Here is a 22,231-nt window from a genome sequence, read left to right as displayed (position 1 = left end):
GCAGCAAATGGCAGCCAGAAATTTGTGAGACATAGGGCTAGTGAAGAGTGACAGGTCCTATTGCAGCAGGCCTGGTAACAGTTGTGCATTTGGGGGCTAGATAAATAATTTTTACATCCTTCCATAAATGCTGAATTGCGCAAAGCTAACCCTGCTTCCAAATACCAAAATAACTATGAGTCTGAAGGAGGCAGACCATCACATAGAGAGTGGTAATTTTCTTGTAATAATATACAAGAAAACTTTAAAGCACATGTTGCCATTCCAGATTGTATATTTTGTTGTATTCTTGAATACACTGCAGTTCACATTCAGTTTACTGAATAATGTTCAGATAATTCCTTTACCCTTTGTCTCTCTTTGGCTATGTATAGCTTATAAAGGTAAAGGTAAAGGTACCCCTGCCCATACGGGCCAGTCTTGCCAGACTCTGGGGTTGGTGCGCCCATCTCACTCAAGAGGCCGGGGGCCAGCGCTGTCCGGAGACACTTCCGGGTCACGTGGCCAGCGTGACATTGCTGCTCTGGCCAGAGCCAGAGCCAGAGCCGCACACGGAAACGCCGTTTACCTTCCCGCTAGTAAGCGGTCCCTATTTATCTACTTGCACCCAGGGGTGCTTTCGAACTGCTAGGTTGGCAGGCGCTGGGACCGAACGACGGGAGCGCACCCCGCCGCAGGGATTCGAACCGCCGACCTTTCGATCGGCAAGCCCTAGGCGCTGAGGCTTTTTACCCACAGCGCCACCTGCGTCCCCTATGTATAGCTTATAGCACAAGGCTATACATGAGTCCTGTGGGGGTTATTCTCAGATAAGTGGGTATAGGACTGCAGCCATTGGCTGCTAGCAATGTTGAGCAAGATGTTCCCAAATAATTATTGCTAGTACTTTCTCCGCTTCCCAGACTGGGATTGCAGCAGCTGTCAGTCAATATTTTCTAGAGTTGAGCCAAGTGAAAGTCCCAAGTTTTGTGAATGCTTTTACACCCTTTCTCCCTTTTTGTTCATGCAGTGGGGACAAGGTGATAATCTCTGTTGACCCAGAAACCAGTTCGATTTGTTATGTTATGCTACACTGTGTGGCAGTAATAAAATAAAATAAAATAAAATAAAAGTAAGTTACATATTTATTTTAAATTAAGTTAAATATAATTAAATAATTAAATACACCATATTTTTCGCCCTATAGGATTCACTTTTCCCCCTCCAAAAACGAAGGGGAAATGTGTGTGCGTCCTATGGGGCGAATGCAGGCTTTTGCTGAAGCCTGGAGAGTGAGGGGGGTCGGTGCGCACTGACCCGTCTCGCTCTCCAGGCTTCAGGAAGCTATCCGCTAGCCGTGGGAGAGCTGCGCGAAGTCGCACAGCTCTCCCACGGCTAGCGGAGAGCTTGTCTGCACCCAGAAACTTGGGCCACGCTGAGCTCAGCACACCCCAGGCTTCCGGCTTCGCACAGCTCTCCGTTAGCCGTGGGAGAGCTGTGCGAAGTCGCGCAGCTCTCCCACGGCTTGTGGATAGCAGCCTGTTCTGGGGGCTGGGGTCGGGGGAAGCTTGGGCTTTCCCCGCCCCAGCCCCGCACCTGGGGGGGAAATAATATTTTTTTCTTTATCTCACCCCAAAAAAACTAGGTGCCTCCTATGGGCCGGTGCACCCTATGGGGCGAAAAATACGGTAATTACTGCTTAGCAGTATGAAAGAAAAGGAAACCAGGAAACATGGCCATATGCACATCTTGCCTATCTATGTTAGGTGGTGATGGGTTTTTTATATCCCATCTCACACCCATCAAAAGCAAAGTTTTGTGATCAAAATGCAGCACAGCAGTAGTATTTTTTGCCTTTTAAAAGCTTTAAGATGTGTTACTCGCCATTAGATTCCATTACCCTTTAATTGTTTACAAAATGTTATTTCAATTAATATCTACCTTTCCTCTCATTTTAGCACTACTTTTTGGTGGGGTCACTAATCCTGCTCATCCCAAACATATTGGAAGTATTGATCCTACGTGTAATGTAGCTGACGTAGTGGATGGTAAGGGTAAACACAAGTTGTTTTTGGAACTTTGATTGCAAGGTGTATGTGTAATGCCTTGAACCATTTCTAATGGTAAATCCCTCATCTAACAGTCAGTAGCCTCTCCTTTTCCTTGTAAGCTTTATATATGCACTGATGCCACCCATGGTTAAGGGTAATCGGCTTCTCCCAAAGCAAGATATGCAAACTCACTTAAAATTCTGGTTAATTTGGGGGTCCCATTCAGTGGTGATGCAGGTGTAACACTAAATCATGGTTAAAACTAACAAGCGAAGGGAAAGAATTGGTTCCAGAAAGGGAGGGAGCATGAAATTCCAGAAGGAGACGTGTTATTTATTTATGTTAAAAAACATAAATCAAATAAATAGCACAGACCCATTGGTATTGAAGAGAGCTTGTTCTGTAGTGTATTGATATTTCTTGTCACTAGATGGAGGTATAGCATAGTTAAGTTACAGAAAATATATCTTCAAGACATTTCTGAAGTTACTTCAATTTTCTATTTATATTTTGTTCCAATGTGATATATTTATGGGAGCCAAGAAACCCAATTATTTGCAGTTTTATTATTATCATTCACTGTGCGCTGGAAACAAGCTGGGTATGCATTTGCTTGCTCAAATAGGTTTGTCAACTATGAAGCTGTACTTTAAATGCTTAATATCATACAACTCTCTTTCTCGAATCATCTCCCTAAATTCAACTCCCAGATAGTGAAAGATGCCAATTACATTTTTGTGCACAGTCTCTAAAATTGTTAATAATTGCTGGAGTAGGTTTAAAAAAGATAATAGATGGCATGGTTAACCATTACTTTTTGGGAATGGGTGAAAGAACTGAATTTGAAAATACTTCCTTAAATCTAGGGAATACATTACATGCTTTGCTTTGTACATGCCTTCTATGTAGAACTGGCAAAACATGAAAATAAAATTTATTGTAGTTTTAAAACAGACTTAAAGCTACAGAGCAAAAGTAGAGCCTCACTTCTGGCAGGGAATAGTTATGTTGCTGTTCATTTATCCTTAGGTAAATAAAATGGAATGAATGTGTTTTTTTTAAAATGTGTGGTTAAGGTGAATGGGGCATGTATTTTTCCTCTCATGGAGCCAATAGTAGCTTTGGGGGCAGAATTTTGATCTGAGAGGGAGGATGCATAACTCCCCATTCTTCATTCCTGCTTCTCCATTTAAGTTACAAGCCTGTTTTACCTCAGAGGATCTGATTACTTATATGTAGTTTGGTCCTCACAGGACCAAAATAAGAAATCTAAAAAAATAAGAAAAAGTTATAGCTTCTTGAGGTACAGAATATACGTATATTGCCATTACTGCATAATTCTATAAGTTTTTGTTTTCTTCACTCACAGATGCCTTTGCAACAGCTAAGATGTTGTGTGAACAGTATTATCTGGTATCACCCGAGTTGGAAATTGAAGAATTCAATGGTAACACTGAAGTTCATTGCTTTTTAGCATTCTTATAACTATCTGGGCTTTGCGCGTTCTAAGGATCTTTTATTTTATTTTATTTTATAAAATTTAATCACAACATTCATTTTGACTTAAGAGCTGTGCCAAAGTTATGGGTATAGCCGAAGCAAGGGAAAGTTGGAAAGAAACACTGCATTCTGTTTTCCAACTTTTTTTGGCCACATTTTTTTAAAAGTAGCTAGTAAGACTGCAGCAGGTGGATTTTTAAAAATACATCTCAGAGTTTAAGATTCAAAGAGGTTTTAGACAGTTAGAGGATTGAACATGCCCAAATGAATGTTTTGCTTTTTGGTGACAAATCCCTCTACCATATTACAAACTGCTTTTCAAGCTTTCCCTCCTATTAAAATATGGTTTACCATGCCACATGGAAGCTTCAGTTCAGGAAACACAAGTGTAAAGCTCTCTTGCATTTGTGGATTTCGCTTTATATTCTGGTAATTGAGTCTACAGTCATGGAGACACATGATCTTCTTAAATCACAGAATGTAATTAACTAAATATGATGACACCACAGTTATTTTAAACATGGAAAATCTGAGCTAAGTGTGCAAGTGAAGGCTATTGCATAGGGCAGCATTCTCGGTTTGTTCATACAGGTGCTCTGTCTTGACTACCAACTCTGCACTGGCTTGACATATTTGGTGTTTCATATTTCTAGGAATCAGAAAGGTAAAAAAAGAAAAATTCAGAAAAATTAAAAAGTATGATATCTTATGCTAGAAAATGGTAATTTAAAGACATCATAAATTGAATTTTCAGTTATATAAATGGTTTCTGTTTTCTAGCTAAAGCACCGGGCAAGCCTATTCAAGTAGTCTATGTACCCTCACATCTGTTTCACATGCTTTTTGAATTGTTCAAGGTAAGTAGAATTGTCTCATGGGAAGGAGGCTAATTTTGCTTGCCTCCTCTTTGAGTGAACTGGAAAAAATACTGAGACTAAGCATAGTCTTAAAGATTGATGCATCTGCCCATTTTTGTGTAAAATGTTACCTGTGATCCTTGGGTGCACAAATGGCCTTGATTTAGAAGAATAACATGTCATTCTTCCTTGTATTCTTCCAAAGAGTGTTCATGTGTTAGGCGAAATCTGAAATTGAGAAAAGGAAATTTGTGTAATACATTATGGGTCTCTTCTCCTTTCATAAAGAAGGTGAAGTTTTAGAAAGTGAAGGTGTAAACAGGTAAAATTAGTGGTAGAAGACTGACACAGTTCTTTGGTGGCAAGTGTTTTATTCTCCCAAGTAGTCGATTTTTATGTGACAACTGTGGCTACATATGAAACCTACTGCATATCTGTTCATAGGGAAGGATTATCGTTATTGTACACTGTTACCATGTGTGATTTTAGGTAGGGTCTGCTGGGATGAGGCTGTTTTAACAGTTACTGATACTAGCAAACATTGTCGTTACTGCCACTTAATACAGATTGTTACTATCTATATTTTACATTAATCAACTGAGCTCAAATGAACATATCCAATAAAAGAACACACTTTGAAGTATGTTCACTCTGCGAGTCCACTGATACACAGCGTAGGTTTTGCCATTCAGTACAGTGTTGGGGCAGCTTGCTTTGTATGCTGGTGATCCATTACCCACAAGAAGCTTTACTATAAAACCATTTCTCAACTTCTTTGTTAGATGTTATTTTTTATTAATCCTAGGTGTAAATTTTATGTGAATTTAGTATATTTTTAAATAAAGAAATTTAAAAGTGGTCTCATAGGTTTGTACATCTTCTAATATTGTTGCTTAATGCTTATTAAAAGCTTCAGAAATTTTAATAATAATTCTATTGTTTATACCCTGCCCATCTGGCTAGGTTTCCCCAGCCACTCAGGGCAGCTTCCAGCAAAATACAAAAAATAACAAAATGTCAGATGTTTTCTAAAAGTTGTGCAATTCTTTATTTCCCTGACATCTGATGGGAGGGTGCCACTGCTGAGAAGGCCCTCTGCCTGGTTAACACTTCTTTTTCTTTTTCAGAACTCAATGCGAGCTACAGTGGAGTTATATGAGGGTAAAAGTGAAGGCTATCCACCAGTTAAAACCTTAGTCACTTTGGGTAAAGAAGATCTATCAATAAAGGTACAAATTTGCTAAACAATTTTTGCTGTAACATCTTGGGGAAAAGCAGATTTATACACTGCTTTTTTTTCTTAAAAAAATATGTTTAGGGGTACTCTCACTTTCCTACTCATACTGAAATACTGCTCCTCAATGAGGCCCAACTTAGATTCACAAAATGTTTAAGGGTGTGCGTATTCCTGTGTCCCCCCAGGAAAAAAGCACTGGTTTTATGTGGTAATGGGATAAGAGCTGTGTGTTTGTTTGACAGCTACTTTGTCAGAGGCCTAGTTTACAAAGAGGGAGAGAACTTCAAAGATTATTATGACACTTGTTGCAGATAGTTATTAAGTAGGCTACAGAGAGGTGGTGTGTGTTTTTTCCTCTTGGGAAGGAATCCATCCTCTCCACTCCAGTCCTTCTGATTAGAAGTTCAGAGTAACTTTCACATTTCCTTATAGTGTTTAGCTACTCTCTGAATTGAGCAGGCACCTCTTTCATGGGCCATATCATTCATTCCTACTCTGTGCTTTCAACTCTGTAGTCAGGAGAATGTTGACTAATCCAAGGAAACTTAATTTTGGTGTAGTTTAAAGCAAGGAGGAGCTAACCTTTTAGATTTGGAACAGCTGATCCTGAATTCACTTTGAGCCCTAGGGCTCTATTCTGTACATCTGATGTCAGCCCATAGTTTACATGGTGAATGCTGCTTGTGGACAGACAGATACCATATTTTTCGCTCTTTAGGACGCACTTTCCCCCCTCCAAAAATGAAGGGGGAAAGTGTGTGCGTCCTATGGAGTGAATGCAGGCTTTCGCTGAAGCCTGGAGAGTGAGAGGGGTCGGTGCGCACCGACCCCTCTCGCTCTCCAGGTTTCAGGAAGCTATCCGCAAGCCTTCAGAGTGCCGCGGGAGTGCCTGCTGGGCTCCGAAGGCTTGCGGATAGCAGTCTGCAGCCCAAAGCCTGGGGAGCGCAGCGCTTCAGGCTTCGGGCAGCTATCCGCAAGCCTTCGGAGCCCAGTGGGAGTTCCCACTGGGCTCCGAAGGCTTGCAGATAGCAGCCTGCAGCCTGAAGTGCCAACTCCCACTGCGCTCCCTGGGCTTCAGGCAGCTATCCACAAACCTTCGGAGCGCTCCCCCAGCCTGCAAGCTCCGGGAGTGGCGGCAAGGCTGCGCAACCTTGCCTCCGCTCCCGCACCTGTTCTGGGGTCGGGGGAAGCTCGGGCTAAAAACGAAGCTGTGCGCAGCCTCTCCCGGCTGGAGAGGTTGTGTGTGGCTAAAGAGGAAGCCAAGACAGCCGGGGGGATAATTTTTTTTCTTTATTTCCGCCCCTATAAACTAGGTGCGCCGTATGGTCCGGTGCACCCTATGGAGCGAAAAATATGGTACTTCCTTTGGTATTTATGCAAGTGTTAAGTAACTACCTCTCTATTATTAATAGTATAAACAGTGTCCTTGGAGGGCATTTTGTCTTAATGAAACTTTGGTTTTCTTCTATAGATAAGTGATAAAGGTGGTGGTGTGCCACTGAGAAAAATAGATCGCCTATTTAACTATATGTATTCAACTGCCCCCAGGCCTAGTTTGGAGCCATCAAGAGCTGTACCTTTGGTAAGTTCTGTCCTGTAGGCTAATGATAGGCTAACTATTCCCAGAAAATACTTCTCATAGCTTTATGTTATTTTTGCCTTTTCCTGACACAAACTTTGTCTGAAAAACATAGGAGTCAACACAAGCTATTGTTTGATTGTCAACTGATGCAGTATATCTGTAGTAGATCCTAGATGAAATAATAATGATGGTCAACTAAAAACAGTTCCATCTATAAGGTGCTGAATATTTATGATTTCTTTTGATGCATTATGTGGTTATGTACACTGTATACTAGATGTTTCCTATGATAGCTGAATACATTTATAGTGGGATGGCTTTCTCTCAAACTTTGTTATTTACAGATTCTGCATATTTTTAAACAATAAAAAGTTGATATTTAACTTGGTGTCCTCTGTTAGTTTAAATTCTGATATGAAACATAATCAGGGTGGAACAGCTTAGCACAAATGATGAAATGTGCAGGCTCCCAGAAGGAAAATCACAGCCACTTTACTCCTGTTGTTTGTTGTCCTGACACTGCCCAGACAAACCATGAACTGTAATCAAAGCTTGTCCTATGGTTTACTTCTTGTGGCCTGGTTGGAAGAGAAATATTCTCAGACATGATGTGATTGGTAAAAAAGAAAAACTAAGAGAGTCAAATCTTTCCAGAATGCTTCAGGATTATTTATTTAGCTGCTGGTTTTACCATATCAAAAGGTTGGAAAGACTCATCAGGATTTTGTTTCAATATTTGGCTTAATAAATTAAAGTTCTTATGGATGAGGCATGCCTTTTTGCTGTATTTTTGTATTGTATTTTAATATTTATTGATTGAATGACTTTTATTAATTACTTGTTGTTGTGTTCATATCTTTCTTTTATTGAGTTACATATTTGATAAAGTCCTAGCTTAAAAGGCAACCTAACTTTTTTAGAAAAACAAAATCCCGTGAAGCTTTACAATGACTTTGGGCCAGTCACTCTTTTGTAGTGAAGCAAATCTCTCAGAATTGTTTCAAGAATAAAATGGGTGGGGGCAGAGGGAGAGAGAATCTTACATGGCACCTGAACTCCTTAGAGAACAGAAGGGTGGTGGTAGGTGGTATTCAGCTAAGTTTTAGTCAGAGTAGACCTAACTTAGTCATGTTCATTAATTTCAGTTTTTATACTCAGAGTTAAATTTAGTTGAATACTAATACAATGTAATAAAGGTAAATAAAATGAAACTTTTTAAATTACAATATTTAAACAATTGTAGTATTATGTTGGAAACCTAAATTGATAGGGTTTCACTCTTGGGTACTGGAATGAAGACAGAGCCATATTAAAGGATTGATGCCTGTCAGTTTTGTGTGCAATTACATGGCATGGATTTGGGGTCATATCAAAAAAGTTTTATTCATCAGCTCTGACTTGAAGCATAGAGATGGAAGATGGCTCTAATGAATGAGCTGAGGGTGTGAGGGAGAATCTCTGTGATATACTGCACACTTTTAGGTCATGAGGTGGCCATGTCCCAGTTGCCTTGTGGACCATACTATGAGAAAAGAATCCTTTGAAAATAATTGCTTCAGTTCCTTTGCAAGTAGTCTATATGGTAGCTATTTTTTGTTGTTTTGAAAGGCATTGTGTTCTATCAAACATACTTGGAGCATAGTTAGGATGTTATATATCTAGAAATACTTTTTCTGTTGACAAAATTGCAAGTCTTATTTTCTCTACAACTTTCTTCTTTCTTTCATTGCTTCATGCTATCAACAATAATTGATCTAGTAGAGTAGACTGACCAAAGAATGCGGTTCCAACTCTCGCTTTTTTCGCATCTCCTATGTGTAGAGACTGCTGTGAATAACAATCTCAAGTAATAAACTACCATCAGAATCTCAGTACCACTGAGCAGTGACTGGGATATTGCAGCACTAACCGCCACTGTAGAGATTCATGAAAGACTATCAACTTGCCTGGGTGGCTTATAGATCACTGTCAGTTCCGCTAATGTAACTGCATCCTTGGGAGCAAGACAAAATCCACATCCTCCTAAAGTCTCTGCAATCAGATTTGCTGTTCATTAGTGCATGTTGTCAAAATGGCTTTGTACTATTGTGATTTTTCACTGTTTCTCAAATTCAAAAAAAATTTCTATGACCTGAAAGCTTACTGATGTTCAAGCAATCTAAACTTTGAAAGGGAAAAAAAAATGGCATTATAGTATATATTTATATACTATATTTTTAGTTCACTTTCTGTAGAATAGAATCTAAAGAAAATGAGAAATCAAACATGCAGCAAAATACTCATATTTAAAGCCAATACACATTAAAAGTATAACAACCTGGAAATGTGTTCAGAAATCGAAGAAAAGTCTTCACCCTCCAGTGAAACATAATGAATGACAAGGAAAGCTGCCCTTTAAATGCTATTCTGTAGAACAGGAGGCAAATCTTTTGTCCCTTGTGCTACTTTGTTGACAGCATTCAGAGCGGGATGTCATTCTCAGTTATTAGAGACCAGAGAGAAGTATTTTAGCAAAGGCATTCTGTAAGTATAATTGTTTCATTTTTAAATCTTACGTTATCCATTTTTTCTTTAGGCTGGCTATGGTTATGGTCTACCAATCTCTCGTCTTTATGCTAGATACTTTCAAGGAGATCTCAAACTTTACTCAATGGAAGGTGTGGGTACTGATGCTGTAATTTATTTGAAGGTAAATACAATGACTCCTTTAAAGGGAGTGTTATTGGCAAAGCTGTATTTTCTTCTGCTGACCATAAAAGCTTCATGGCTAACACAGTGCCGGATTTAGGAGCCCCCCTCCTCGCCTTCTGTTCTGTACCTGCTCTCAAGTGCACTAACTTTATGAAAAGTTAAGGGAAGGGGAGGAGAGAAGAGGTGATCAGCAAGCTCTTGTGAGGAAGTAGTTTGTGATTCTGCCACCAGCTGATTGTAGATGGTGCTTTGATAGGCGAGTCTTGGGACAGTGTGTTGCAAGTCACAATTCAGAAAGCAGTATTCAGTAATCAGTAACAACTATCCAAAAGGAATTATTGTGAAAATAAGAAATATTTGGTGTTGGGGCAAAATTAGTCTTCGCTCAGGGTGCCATGTTACCAAAGTCTGCCCCTGGCTAACTAGGAACTCAGCTGCTGTGCTTCATGCTTTGAGTATATGTATTAGAAGTCATAAAGAGGGCTTTAGCTTTACATAATTGGCCTTGCATTATTCAACAGTAGGTAAAGCTGTATGTTGCCTTTGATGTCATAAAACTAAACATTTCTTCACAATTCTTGACCCTTGAAACTAGATATGCAATATCCTTTTCATATCAAAGTTCACTCATCCTTTGTTTAATTAAACTCTTCTTTATAGTAACTCCAAGGCAGGTAGCAAAATGTTTCCAAATGAAACAGCATCACCAATTAACAAATATTGGGATATTATATCCTGGATGTAAACTCCAGGTTTGTCCTCCTTATAAGTCTGCTCCCGAAACTTGATCGTGTTACTTTTTACCCTTTCTTTAGGCTCTTTCCAGTGAATCATTTGAAAGACTTCCAGTTTTCAATAAGTCAGCCTGGCGACATTACAAGACCACCCCAGAAGCTGATGACTGGAGCAACCCTAGCAGTGAACCCAGGGATGCTTCCAAATATAAAGCGAATCGATAACTCACCAGTGTTTTCTACCTGGATGGCAACACTTACGTTCAGAAATGAGTCTCTGCTTTGTTCCAAATCCCAAAATCCTCTAATCCACAGTAGTCAATATTTCCCTAGAAAGACCTGTTATGGGACTGAAATAGCAAGAACAGAAGAGATTTTCAAAGACTGACATCATGCATTTTTGGTGTGAATTATTATAAATACTTTGCCAAAACATGCTTGGTTAGTTGAGTCACAAGTGACAAAATGGATTGCACTGTGATTGCAGGTAGATTATACAATTGTATAGTTAAAAGGGTACTATTTTTTAAAGGTCGGTTTCTAGTCCTTTGTAAGAATTGGCAAAATTGTTTTGACTCCCTATTTGACAGTAGTGTCTTACACAGCAATATAATGTAACACGCATATTCTACTGTAGTTGAATGTGTGCTTAAACTCACATTGCTGCATTTTTATATGGTACTGTGTAATCCTACATTTAGAAAACAACTATGGGAGCTCTTCTGGTCTTGTCACCAAAACCAGTATACATGCTTAGTTCTTTCAAAAGTTATTGTACTTCAGAGTGATTCTTTCCACAATTCTAAAAGTTCATTTCTTTAGTGTTTACCAAACTTTCTTGTAAAGCACTGAAACTTTGCAATAGCTGTCCTGAGGTGCTTTCTTTTTTAAATACCATAAAGAACAGTAGCATGCTCATCAGTTTTGGGTACCTGAAACAATTCCTACTGACCAGGAAGAGAGAATTAATTTGGAATGTGAGATTCAGCACAACAAATATACTTTGTTGTAGGGAAGCACATAAAGAATCAAGCCAGTAAACATTTGGGGATCCAGCTAGATACTAAAAGGAGGTTGGCTTTAAGATATTGGTCGTTTCAAACCCATTTAATAGTAAAACTAAAATAATTCGTAAAAGGATTTCAAAAATGACGTGAAACCTTAGTAGACTAAACATTTGAAACACTGAAATAACTGTCTTTAAAAAAAAATGTTTCTTCCAAGAAAGGGCATTATGCTGAAAGCTGACAACCTGCTTGAACGAGTCATTGTCCCAACTACTGCATCTGATACTAAGGCTCTAAAGAGAATAGAAGCATGGGTTCTGGCAACACCTTTTCACAGGAGCAAAGTGAGGAGTGAGGGTATCAGAACACCAAAATACATTCATCAGTGTCTGTGTATTGTATTTGTATGTGAATTGTTTTGACAGAATATGAAACAGAATTTCTAATTAAATGCAGTTTGGTCTGTAAGGAAGACAAAGAGAAAGTTATGTTGACTTAAATTTTCAAGTAGCTTGTAAAAGCTTCCATACTATTCTTTATTCAAACACAGTAGAATGCTTAATTGGCAATTAAATCTGAGTACCCCAATTCCAACTGAGACATCTGAAAAGCATTACTTTTAAACTTACTGGGTTTGCATACCTTTGCATCAGTGGCTATTATATACATGAATTTTAACCATGTTTATGACTGTTTGCAGTGTTTGCACTTAAATGTCTTTCTGAGCAATATGTTCAATCTTTAAACTCTGAAAAATATCCTCATACATGAGATCTATGTACATTTTCAGTGACTCAAAATTCAATTAAAGGGAAATCACCTTTAGTATGATTGCCAAACTGATAAAATTACAAAATATAATAACTGCATACAAATATGACCAGCATATAGATCTCCTAGTTTGTTAGTGTGTAAAGACTGCCACTCTTATTTGGAAGTCATATCATGGTACCTAATAATGAGATGGGTAGGATTTGCCATCAATAAGATGTTTGTTATTTCTTAGCTTTTAACTTGGGCAAGATAGGAATGGTGTAGTCATTAGAAGGTATATTCGGGGGGGGGGGGATCAATTCAGTAATGAGTACAATTAGGTTGGAATCAATTATTGCAAAAAATTTCCAAAACACCAAGCAACAACAACAATAATAATACTTAAGCACATTTTGAGTGTTCACAATACTTTGCATTCTTGATTTCAGTAAAATGTGGCCATGTAGTTTAGTAGCTCAAGCAGTAGTTGTACCGTCCTTATTACCACTCTGTCTTACCCTTGGTAAGTGAGACAAGCCTATTTGAAAGCCCTGGCTAGACCATTCTTACCAAACCTGTGACTAATCCAGTGGTCATAGAATCATAGAGTTGGAAGAGACCACAAGGGCCATCGAGACCACAAGGGCCATCGAGTCCAATGCAGTGGTGCATTATCTGTTTCTTGATTACATGATCAAAAAGACCTATTGGATCCCAGATAATGGGATCAGCTTCTTCCTCCCAATGTTACATACTTATTTGCAAAATGGTGCATCAGAGATGATGCCTGGGGCCCTTGGTGACTAAGGAGACTTTCTTCTCTATCACTGCTCAGTTGTAGACACTCTATGTTGCCCCCAGCAGTGAACACTAGTGTCTAATTCTATTCTCTTGTGTGCTGATGCAGCAGCTAATAAAGTAGGTCTGTAAATCACATTGACTTTGCATAATAAGCTAGCACATTGATTAGAAGAGGGGGGCAAATTCCATGAATGTTACAAGTAAGTATGCTTGGGGGGAAATAAGGGGGGGGGTAGAAACTGTTACAAATGAATCAACCCACATTGAATTCAAAGGGATTGAAGAATGGAGTCTGCTGATAACTTTTTCTTTTTTCTAATTACGATTTGAAAGTCACTTTAGAGTGAAATAAACTGAGAGGATCACTAACACTGAAAGCTTTTAAAGCAGGAAATGTATCCCTTAACTCTTTATCATATATATTCCCTTAGGAAGGCAGAGAAATACTGATGGCTTTAGCAGTTTTAAGTAGGCACCTTCTGCTCTTCCCTGATTTCACTACACTGTGAAGTATATTGGAATATATTGACTGTAAAGAAAGCTTACAGAGTGGTTTCTGGGGAGGAATAAAAGGGAGCTATTGTCTCGAAGAGATTTAAACACACAAGTGTGTTTTTCTACTGAACAGTTAATTGAAGGATTTAGATTAATCCAGCAGCCATGTCAAAATTGAGCTTTGCCACAGCTGTGTAAAAGACACTCACTGAAACATATACAGTAGTTGCAAATGGCTTACAAACTACAAAATAACTTTTTAAAAATGAGAGATAAATATTGTGCCCATTTTATTGCTAACAAATAAATAAGGCTGCCTTAAACTTCAAAATATACCAGTGAGGTAAGCAATAAAACTGGTTCTCTCATCCAGCTTCTTTGTAGAATACAGTTTGCATTTTTAGTAATACTCAAATTTTGATACCTTTTTTTTTACTGCTTGCCTTTTGCTGTTAATTTATTTAAAAGCATTTGGATACAAGGCCCTGAAAGGTGCTGGATGGATGATACATTTTCACAGATTATACAAAAAGTTGGTAGTAGAGGTTACTTTGGATAATATCCCCAAACTCGTGCCCTAATTTTTTTATACCTTCTGCACTATAACCCAACACTAGTTCACTCTTGTGTGAACATGCTAAGACGATCCAGCAAATTGTGTGTATGCAGCCTGCTTCTAAATGCAAGACTGTATTGGGCCACTAATTTATTACTGGCATTAGAAGTGGAATATAGCAGAGCCTTTTCAATCCTGTTCTAAAACTACAGACATGTTGGAAGCAGTTCCTCTTGAATTTCATTTTCCCTATATTAGGCTAAGACAATGTGTCAGTGAAGCTGCACCTCGTCCAAGTCTGGGGTCCTCTGGGGGTGTTCAACTCACCCAGTCCTCAAAAAGCAGCACATAAATCATAATCTCTTACTGTTCTTCTCTTCCCTCCTTACATGTGTTTTTGTGGGAAGTTTTATGGTGGATGTGGGTGCACCATATAGCTCATCTCCTTGAACTCTGGCATTTTCTATCCAAACAGAATTGGAGAAAGCTATCTGCTGCTCACTGGGTTTTGGGAGCAAAGACACGGCATCTGGAAGTATGTCTGAGGCAGAAAATATTTTCCATATAGGAAAGGTTTTATAGGAAATGGAGCTGGCAGTGGTTGGAATACTAAGCTTCAGCTGCCAAAGAAACAGGATGCTGCAGGATTATCATGCCCATCTATGGTCTGTTTATCAAGAGTTATGACGTTTCTTCCTTATGGGCAGCAGCAATAGCAGTGCCAAACCTTGGCAAGTATGGGAGGAGAGGTTACCTGTCTTGGAACCCTCCCCACAATAGTCTGAGAGCCTAGGATTTAGAAGTATCACAAAGTTCCTTCCATCATTGCCTTCCCAGCTGAAACTGGTCTCCCAAGTGCACAATTTGTAGGTTATCCCGTAGAACCCAGAATTTACATCTGCTTTATAAACCACTTTAACTCTGGAGTAGGCCTGCTGAAATAAAGATAAGTTTGTTTTAATGCAATTACCTTGTAGTGAAGTCAGTTGAGCATGATTGCTTACAAAAGCCATTTATATGGTATTTTAGTTTTATTAGAACCAGACTTGGAGAAGAAAAACAATTTGCTGCATATTTATTCAGGTAGAATGGGTTGAAAAGTTCGTAGCAATGGTTGAACAGGAAGAGAGAGGAGCATGGCTCAACATGTATGCACTGCATGCTGAACTTCCTGGGTTCAGTCACTGGAATCTCCAGCTACAAAGGTCACAGGAAAAAGTGATGTGAATGACCTCTCCTTAAGAAATTTACTGCCAGAAAACTGAACTGAAATGGACCAATGCTCTGACTCTATGTAAGGGAAGTTCATTTGAACTTGATTGGGTTACAATATAAAAGAAGGGAATTCTCAAAAAGTCACTTTTTGAGGTGTTCTAAGCAGATGGATTTCTTAAATGCTTCCTGTAGCTAATGTTAGAATTCAAGATCTGCAGTATGCATCATTTAATTGTAAATGTTGCTTCCTTGTTTTTCACTGTGCAATAAAAAAATAAAATGAGATTCTTTGTCAATTTTATGTATAGCTTTTTTTTTGCTGCAACAGGAAGCAAATTTGCTTTGAAGCTAACCAACTGAAAACTGGACTTCCAAGTAAACATTTTAAGATCGACATGGCTCACACTTATTGACAACTAAATTGGATATATATAAAATTATGCATATTGTATAAATTTGCCCTATATATATGAGTTTTCTGTCAAGATCCTTGGGATTTTGGTTAAATAAAATGAGATGTAGTCAAATACCAATACTGAAATACAAAATACTTGAAACCTTCCCATAGGCATCTGATTGACCACAATGAGAGCAGACTCTTCTTACATTATGAAAGGTACATGTGTGTATAAATTCTGGCTTCTTTCAAACACAATTGGGGTCTAATTCCTTGCCACCCTTTGAAAAGCTGCAATTTATAAATGTCTTCATCCTTTGTAACTGATGAAATCTGTAAGTATTTTTTGCTTCGGTATCTACCCCCAGAACAATAAAACACCTTTGTTGTTGGAAGCAGTCCTGAAGTAAGTTTGCTACAATGTGGACGAACTTTGTTATGAAAGGTGTTCTGATGGTAAGGCAAAGGCAGAGTACTGCTAAGTTGTTTTTTCCCCTCAGACCTGCAAACATTGGAATCTTGCACATATTTAAAAGAGTAATTTTTTTTTGGTGAAAACATTTGAAAGCCCCTTATCTCAATACATGCCAAAAAGAAGCTGCAGATTTAGGTGTTCTGCTCCCTCAGTTCCTGTCAGCCATTTTGTTAACGGGCAGCAAAGGTGCTGCCATCTGGACAACTCCCAAAGAAATATCCTTTGTTCCACAAACAGGAAGAAGAAGTGGGCAGATCAGACAAGAAGCCAACATGCAATCGATCTCAGGTGAGCAAAAACAATATCCTTAATGTAAGAGTTGCAACCTGGCTAGGTATACCTGCTCTCTTCAAAGAACACTTTCTCAGCTAATTGCCTCAGATTTTTTTTTTTTTTTAAGTATTATGAGATTGTCTGAGAGCTCTCCTAACTACATGGGTTGAACCATACACCAAACATCTAGCTGACTGTAAGAGTAGCCGACAGTTTGGCGTCCTTTGAATCACTACCTCACAAGGGATGTCAATCTCTAGGCAGCAGGCAGCATAAAGTGCTTGCTAATATTTCTGTACAGAAGGTATGACTCAGCGACTGTGACTAGATAAAATAATCTGAGAACAGTTAATGGAGAATTCACTGTTTTGGATTGGCACTGTGGCTGTGGAAAGCTTACCTTTCCAAATAATGATCATACCATACTTGTACTATTTTGTTGCTGGATAAAATTTTTATTTCCTTCTGTTCTCGTGTGGCCTGCCTGTGCCCTTCTGAAGCAGTGTTGTTTACTATGACAGTCCTAGAGTCACAAGTGTGTGTGACATTACTGGAGACAGATGCTGTACTTCTTCGTCCCATCTTGAAAAGGCCTACATCATTCTGAGGCTTTCTGTTTTGCAGGATTCACTATTATTATTGCTCATGTATTGCTAGTGCATTAAGTATGCTCATGTAAACTTAACTTCTGGGGTCCATGCTATAATGATCTACACTCCTTCCGGCAGCCCCCACAGTTTAATTTCCTTTTCCTATTGAAATTTGATAGTTGTGTGCTCCTTTCTTTCTGGCACTGAAGCCCGTAGCATTTCTGTTTTTTTAAAATGAACACAATTCCTGTGCAACACCAGGGCCGGCCCTCTGATGAGGCAGAGTGAGGCAGCTGCCTCAGGCGGCAAGTGCTGAGAGGCGGGGATGGGACAGAGCTGTGAGTGCCATGTGGCCTGCCCTATATCCCCTATACTAGCTGGCTGTCCTCAAGTGCAGTGGAGGATATTTTCCTTTCACCAGTATTGGAGTAAGATTCAACTGCCAATCCAATTGACTTCTGTGTATGCCTTGGGCTATGGTTCCGTCATGTCCTTTGCCTCAGGCAGCAAATGTCTTGAGCCAGCCCTGGTTAGGATAGTTTAGAACAGTACTAGTTCATGGGTGGGTAGACACACACCCCTTGGCTGGATAACCCCCAGTTTCTAACTTTGTCTTTGTGTTAGTTTATTGGCCATTATCACCACCTTAGCAGTGTCAAAGCTGTGATCTAAAGAAAATGTTTCCTTGTGTGTCTAAGGCTGCAATCCAAGCCCACTTACCTGGGATGAGCCCCGTTTAATTCAATAGGGCTTTCTTCTGAGTAAATCCATAAAACGTGCACTTCTCTAATAGTAGAAAACCTGCAATGAATAAATCTATCTTTTTAGGTTTGTTTGCTTTTAATTTATGTAATGCCTGGAAAATTTAAGGCTGCAATCCTATACCTACTTATCTGGGAATAAACCCTGTTGAACTCAATAAGCCATGCTTCTGAGCAGACATGGCTTGGATTACACTGTAAGTTTTTTTTTTTTTTTAAATATCCAAGGATGTTCCAATGACTGTGGAGGCAAAACTACGGTAAATTAGAAAAAGCTTTTCCTGCACAATTCATTTTCCAAGAGGTTAATCAACCTTAATTAGACATAGTTAGACTTTTGCCAGATACTGTAAATCAGAATAAGATTTAACTTCACAGAGAGTAATATATTCTGATGGAATGTTTATTAAGCAATTCTGTTAATAAATAATTATAATTCAACCTCAGGAAGCTTAATTGCTATGAGTGTTTCGTGGATTGTTTTTTGTGTCTAAATTATTTTTGTTTTGATAATTGGATTTGAATAGAGATGCATTTTGTCTTCCTGGAGTTTTCTGTTTTTATTGGGGTGAGGAGCTGCAATGCATATGAAATTGATGTATAGTTTGAATTTTTTTTAGAAAAACCATTACAAATAGTCTAGCTGATTGGTTACCTTTTAAAGAACAGACTATGCTTATTTTCATAGTTTATTGATTGCCATGGTGCCCTAAGTAATAAATAAAAACCATAGGAAGTTTCTAGCTATGCTGGTCCTATGGAATCAAAGCCATTAAAATGCAATACCTCAACGGTAGATAACTTTTTATTGCTGTGAATCTTCACAGCCTTTCTCAAGATAGCACTTCTGTTTCTTGGGATATCCCATTTTCCTAGCACCCATAAGAGGAATGCTTGGTAACTGAAAAAACAAACAAGTTTTTTAATTTCCCCAAGCTGGTGCGTTTGCTGCCACTCTGCGTACTATGAGAAATGTGGCTCCATGTCTGTCAGGAGACAGCATCTATAGGATTGTGCTTGTGAAATTACTGTTAGTTATAAGCACAGATGTAAACAAAGCTGCCTAATACTGTATCATGCTGTGGACTTTTATCAAAATGGCTTACTTGAGGCTTGAATTCCTTAGCATCAGTTTATCTAGAATTAATAACATTTTATAATATATGCTGATGATTTTTGCTACTGAAGAAGCTTTCAAACTTTAAACATAGTTCAGCTGCATTCATTACCAATTTCTTATAGGAGTAGTATTCAAATGGACCATAGTTAGACATTTAAGCTAGATAACATTCAAAGCAACGCACATGAAATTGGTTTCTTGTTTGCTTCTCTGATAGCCTGTTCTTGGTTCAGGTAGTCATGGACAGCACGGAAGCCAGACCAAGGTAAGTAAACTACGATGTGTGCCTTGTCCTGCGACCTCTCCTATTACAAGTGGTCCCTTTTGAATCCTAGCTACTATTTCTACGTATTAACTACTTGGGCAAAGATTGTACTGTGATTAGCATTCGCTTGACTTACAAAGAGCCTGATTAAGCTAATGATCATCCTTATTGGTTCTATTCTGAATAACATTATGCACACCTGAGGCCCTTCAGACAGCCAAATCAGAAAAGTCAACTCAGCATAAATCACCTCCGTAATGATGAATAGCTTTACATCTTAAAATAAGTATCAGATCACATTTGTTGCCGATTTGCATAAATAGGATTTTGTTGACACTTGACTTACTTAATCGTAAATTGCAGTGCTCCGATTTCTGGAATGTCTGCAAAAACTGAAACTCCTTGACTTGTAAATTTGTGGACAGCAAACATTCTTACAGTCCTGGAATGTTATTAAAAGGTTGTGCTCTCCTTTGTCTTCTTCCATACTGTGGGAGTTGAGAAAAGCCCCTTAGGACGCAATATAGGTTGTTCAACTAAATTCCCTTGTTAGTGTTCCAGCCCATCAGCATTTTAGTGATCGGAAGCATGTGATAATGAATCTACTTTTCATAAGTGGATGATAGCTTTTATCACTAGCATTTAATTTGTTACATTGACTTTTTAATGAAAGAATTTGAGAAACGTGATCAGAGATTTATATAGCAGTTATAAAAGTTCCCCCCCTGTAAATTGCTCTACGGCATTTTGCAACGTTTATAAATTAAATATCTGGTTGTCTTTCTATTCTCTTTGGAAAACTGTATTTGCACTTGAAGAGGAAATAGTGAGGTAGACTAGGCTAATACATTAGGAATCAATGTATAAAAGTCAAGCTCACATCCACCTTGAGCTTTGGCTCTGGGAAATTCACTGGTTCCAGAATCTTAAGAGCGTTTTTGTGAGACATTGCTTGATAGTTCAGCTGTGAAAAAGGGTGTGATAGAAAATTTAAACACTTAAGCATTGGATTTGTAATTAGGTAGACACATTGGTTCCATGCTACCTTTTACATGCTTCTTAGATTATTTTGATTCTATATATTCTCCCTTCTATCGTGGTTGTTGGTATCTTTTATGTGAAATAAAACATATTCCTCATTTGCAGTTGAGGTATTCCAGGGGCAATTCCATAACAAGTCTCCATTTCAGTGAAAGAGTGTCTGGAGACTTAAGGGACCTTGGTGAAATTTGCTTTATTTATAAATACACATACAGAACATGGTGATGACAAGTACACTCCACTAATTAGGTAGTGTAGTTGCTGTCTTGTATCAGATTCCCAATAATTCCTGCAGCCATGTTGGCCAATTGCAGCTAGATTTCCCAGCTCACCCACTCTTCTCTAATTCTATGGTGTCTAAACCACAGAGCCTAGGGCTTGCTGATTCAAATCCCCGTGACAGGGTGAGCTCCCGTTCGGTCCCAGCTCCTGCCCACCTAGCAGTTCGGAAGCACGTCAAATGCAAGTAGATAAATAGGTACCGCCCTGGCGGGAAGGTAAACGGCGTTTCCATGTGCTGCTCTGGTTCGCCAGAAGTGGCTTAGTCATGCTGGCCACACGACCCAGAAAAACTGTCTGTGGACAAACGTCGGCTCCCTCGGCCTATAGAGCGAGATGAGCGTGCAACCCCAGAGTTGTCCACGACTGGACCTAACGGTCAGGGGTACCTTTACCTTTTTATTTATCACTCACTATGCAACTTTAAAATAAAAATAATAATGCTGCAATTTAGCCTCTGCAGCCCATTACTTCATTGAAAATTGTGTGGGGTGAGAAGACCTACTTGTGATGGATTGTTGTCTTGCAAAACAAGTTGACAGCTAAGTAAAATATCCCCATCCTTCTGGAAACTTCCTGGCTGAAGGGAACACTATGTGTGCTCTGATTTAGAAGAGATAGCAGCTTCAAGATAAAATGTAAAGATTTGTTGGACATGACCATACTTGGTGTTTCTTGTCTGTAGCTGTAATCCAGTAAACAAGTTTGGACTCTCCATGTGTTTTAAGAAACATCTCTCCATTGCTAACAGAAATGAAAGGAATTGGGAAAATAATTCCTTTAAATGTATGCAACCGAAGCACATCTTTATATAACACCATTAGCCCCCCCCCCCAGCTTTTTACCATGTACACTATGCATTAAAAGCACATGTGAAGCACATGACTCCCCCCCCAAAAAAAAAATATTCTGGAAACTATAGTTTAAGGGTGCTGGGAATTGCAGCTCTGTAAAAGGTAAGGGACCCCTGGATGGTTAAGTCTAGTCGAATTAGACTGGGGTGCGGCACTCATCTCTGCTTTCTGGCCAAAGGAGCTGGTACTTGTCTGCAGACAGCTTTCCTGTAGCTCGGTATATGATGGGGTCCGTGTGTGTTAAACTAAGGTTACCAGGATAATTTGGAGAACGTCATGTGCTTTAAATGTATGTGTCTAAGCAGCCTAAATGGTAAAAAGTGAAAGATACTAAAAACATTAGGCAACACGGGTGCCTGGGCTCTGTCAACTGAAGCTACAGCTTGCCAAGCATAAAATAGGCTGACTCCAGATTAATGATCTTGCAGCTCCCTCTTTAGCCATTGGCATATTGGTCCAATTCTGGTGTGTGTGCATGCATATGAGTTAAGGATCAGCCAGAACAACAGCAAAATAAAGAAAGTAAATACACTTCTCATTGTACTTCATTTACTTGCACGTGGATCTTTCGGCACATAAACAGCCTGGAACACATTCAAGTCAATATTAGTTAAAATTTAAAAAATTAAAAAGCCAATGATGCCACTCCCCCCAAAAGTTTTAAAACCCTTCTTGGTGGCTGAAGATAAGATTGTATACTCTGCCATACCTGGGAATT

At 39.0% G+C, this 22,231-nt stretch overlaps 1 protein-coding gene and 1 long non-coding RNA gene across 2 annotated transcripts in view; one reads left to right on the top strand and one right to left on the bottom strand.

The window, feature by feature from the left end:
* PDK3 (pyruvate dehydrogenase kinase 3) overlaps positions 1 to 15,754 on the top strand; it is a 41,050-nt gene extending 25,296 nt beyond the window's left edge. Inside the window, exons 5-12 of the mRNA XM_079972293.1 lie at positions 1,938 to 2,027; positions 3,400 to 3,477; positions 4,311 to 4,387; positions 5,515 to 5,616; positions 7,096 to 7,206; positions 9,782 to 9,895; positions 10,713 to 12,980; positions 13,056 to 15,754. Of these exons, the coding sequence (XP_079828419.1) occupies positions 1,938 to 2,027; positions 3,400 to 3,477; positions 4,311 to 4,387; positions 5,515 to 5,616; positions 7,096 to 7,206; positions 9,782 to 9,895; positions 10,713 to 10,856 (716 nt within the window). The 3' untranslated portion in view covers positions 10,857 to 12,980; positions 13,056 to 15,754. The remainder of the gene's footprint in view (positions 1 to 1,937; positions 2,028 to 3,399; positions 3,478 to 4,310; positions 4,388 to 5,514; positions 5,617 to 7,095; positions 7,207 to 9,781; positions 9,896 to 10,712; positions 12,981 to 13,055) is intronic.
* LOC307214006 lies at positions 3,490 to 9,774 on the bottom strand. The gene is made up of 3 exons (XR_013837822.1): positions 9,153 to 9,774; positions 4,519 to 4,615; positions 3,490 to 4,179 (listed from the first exon to the last, which is right to left on the bottom strand). It is a non-coding gene; the product is annotated as an uncharacterized lncRNA (long non-coding RNA).
* Positions 15,755 to 22,231: the final 6,477 nt, after the last annotated feature.

This window comes from Podarcis cretensis (genome assembly GCF_951804945.1).
Source record: "Podarcis cretensis genome assembly, chromosome: 4".
NCBI lineage: Eukaryota > Metazoa > Chordata > Lepidosauria > Squamata > Lacertidae > Podarcis > Podarcis cretensis.
The sequence above is the reverse complement of the archived record's forward strand: the minus strand, read 5'-3'. Positions and strand labels throughout refer to the sequence as shown.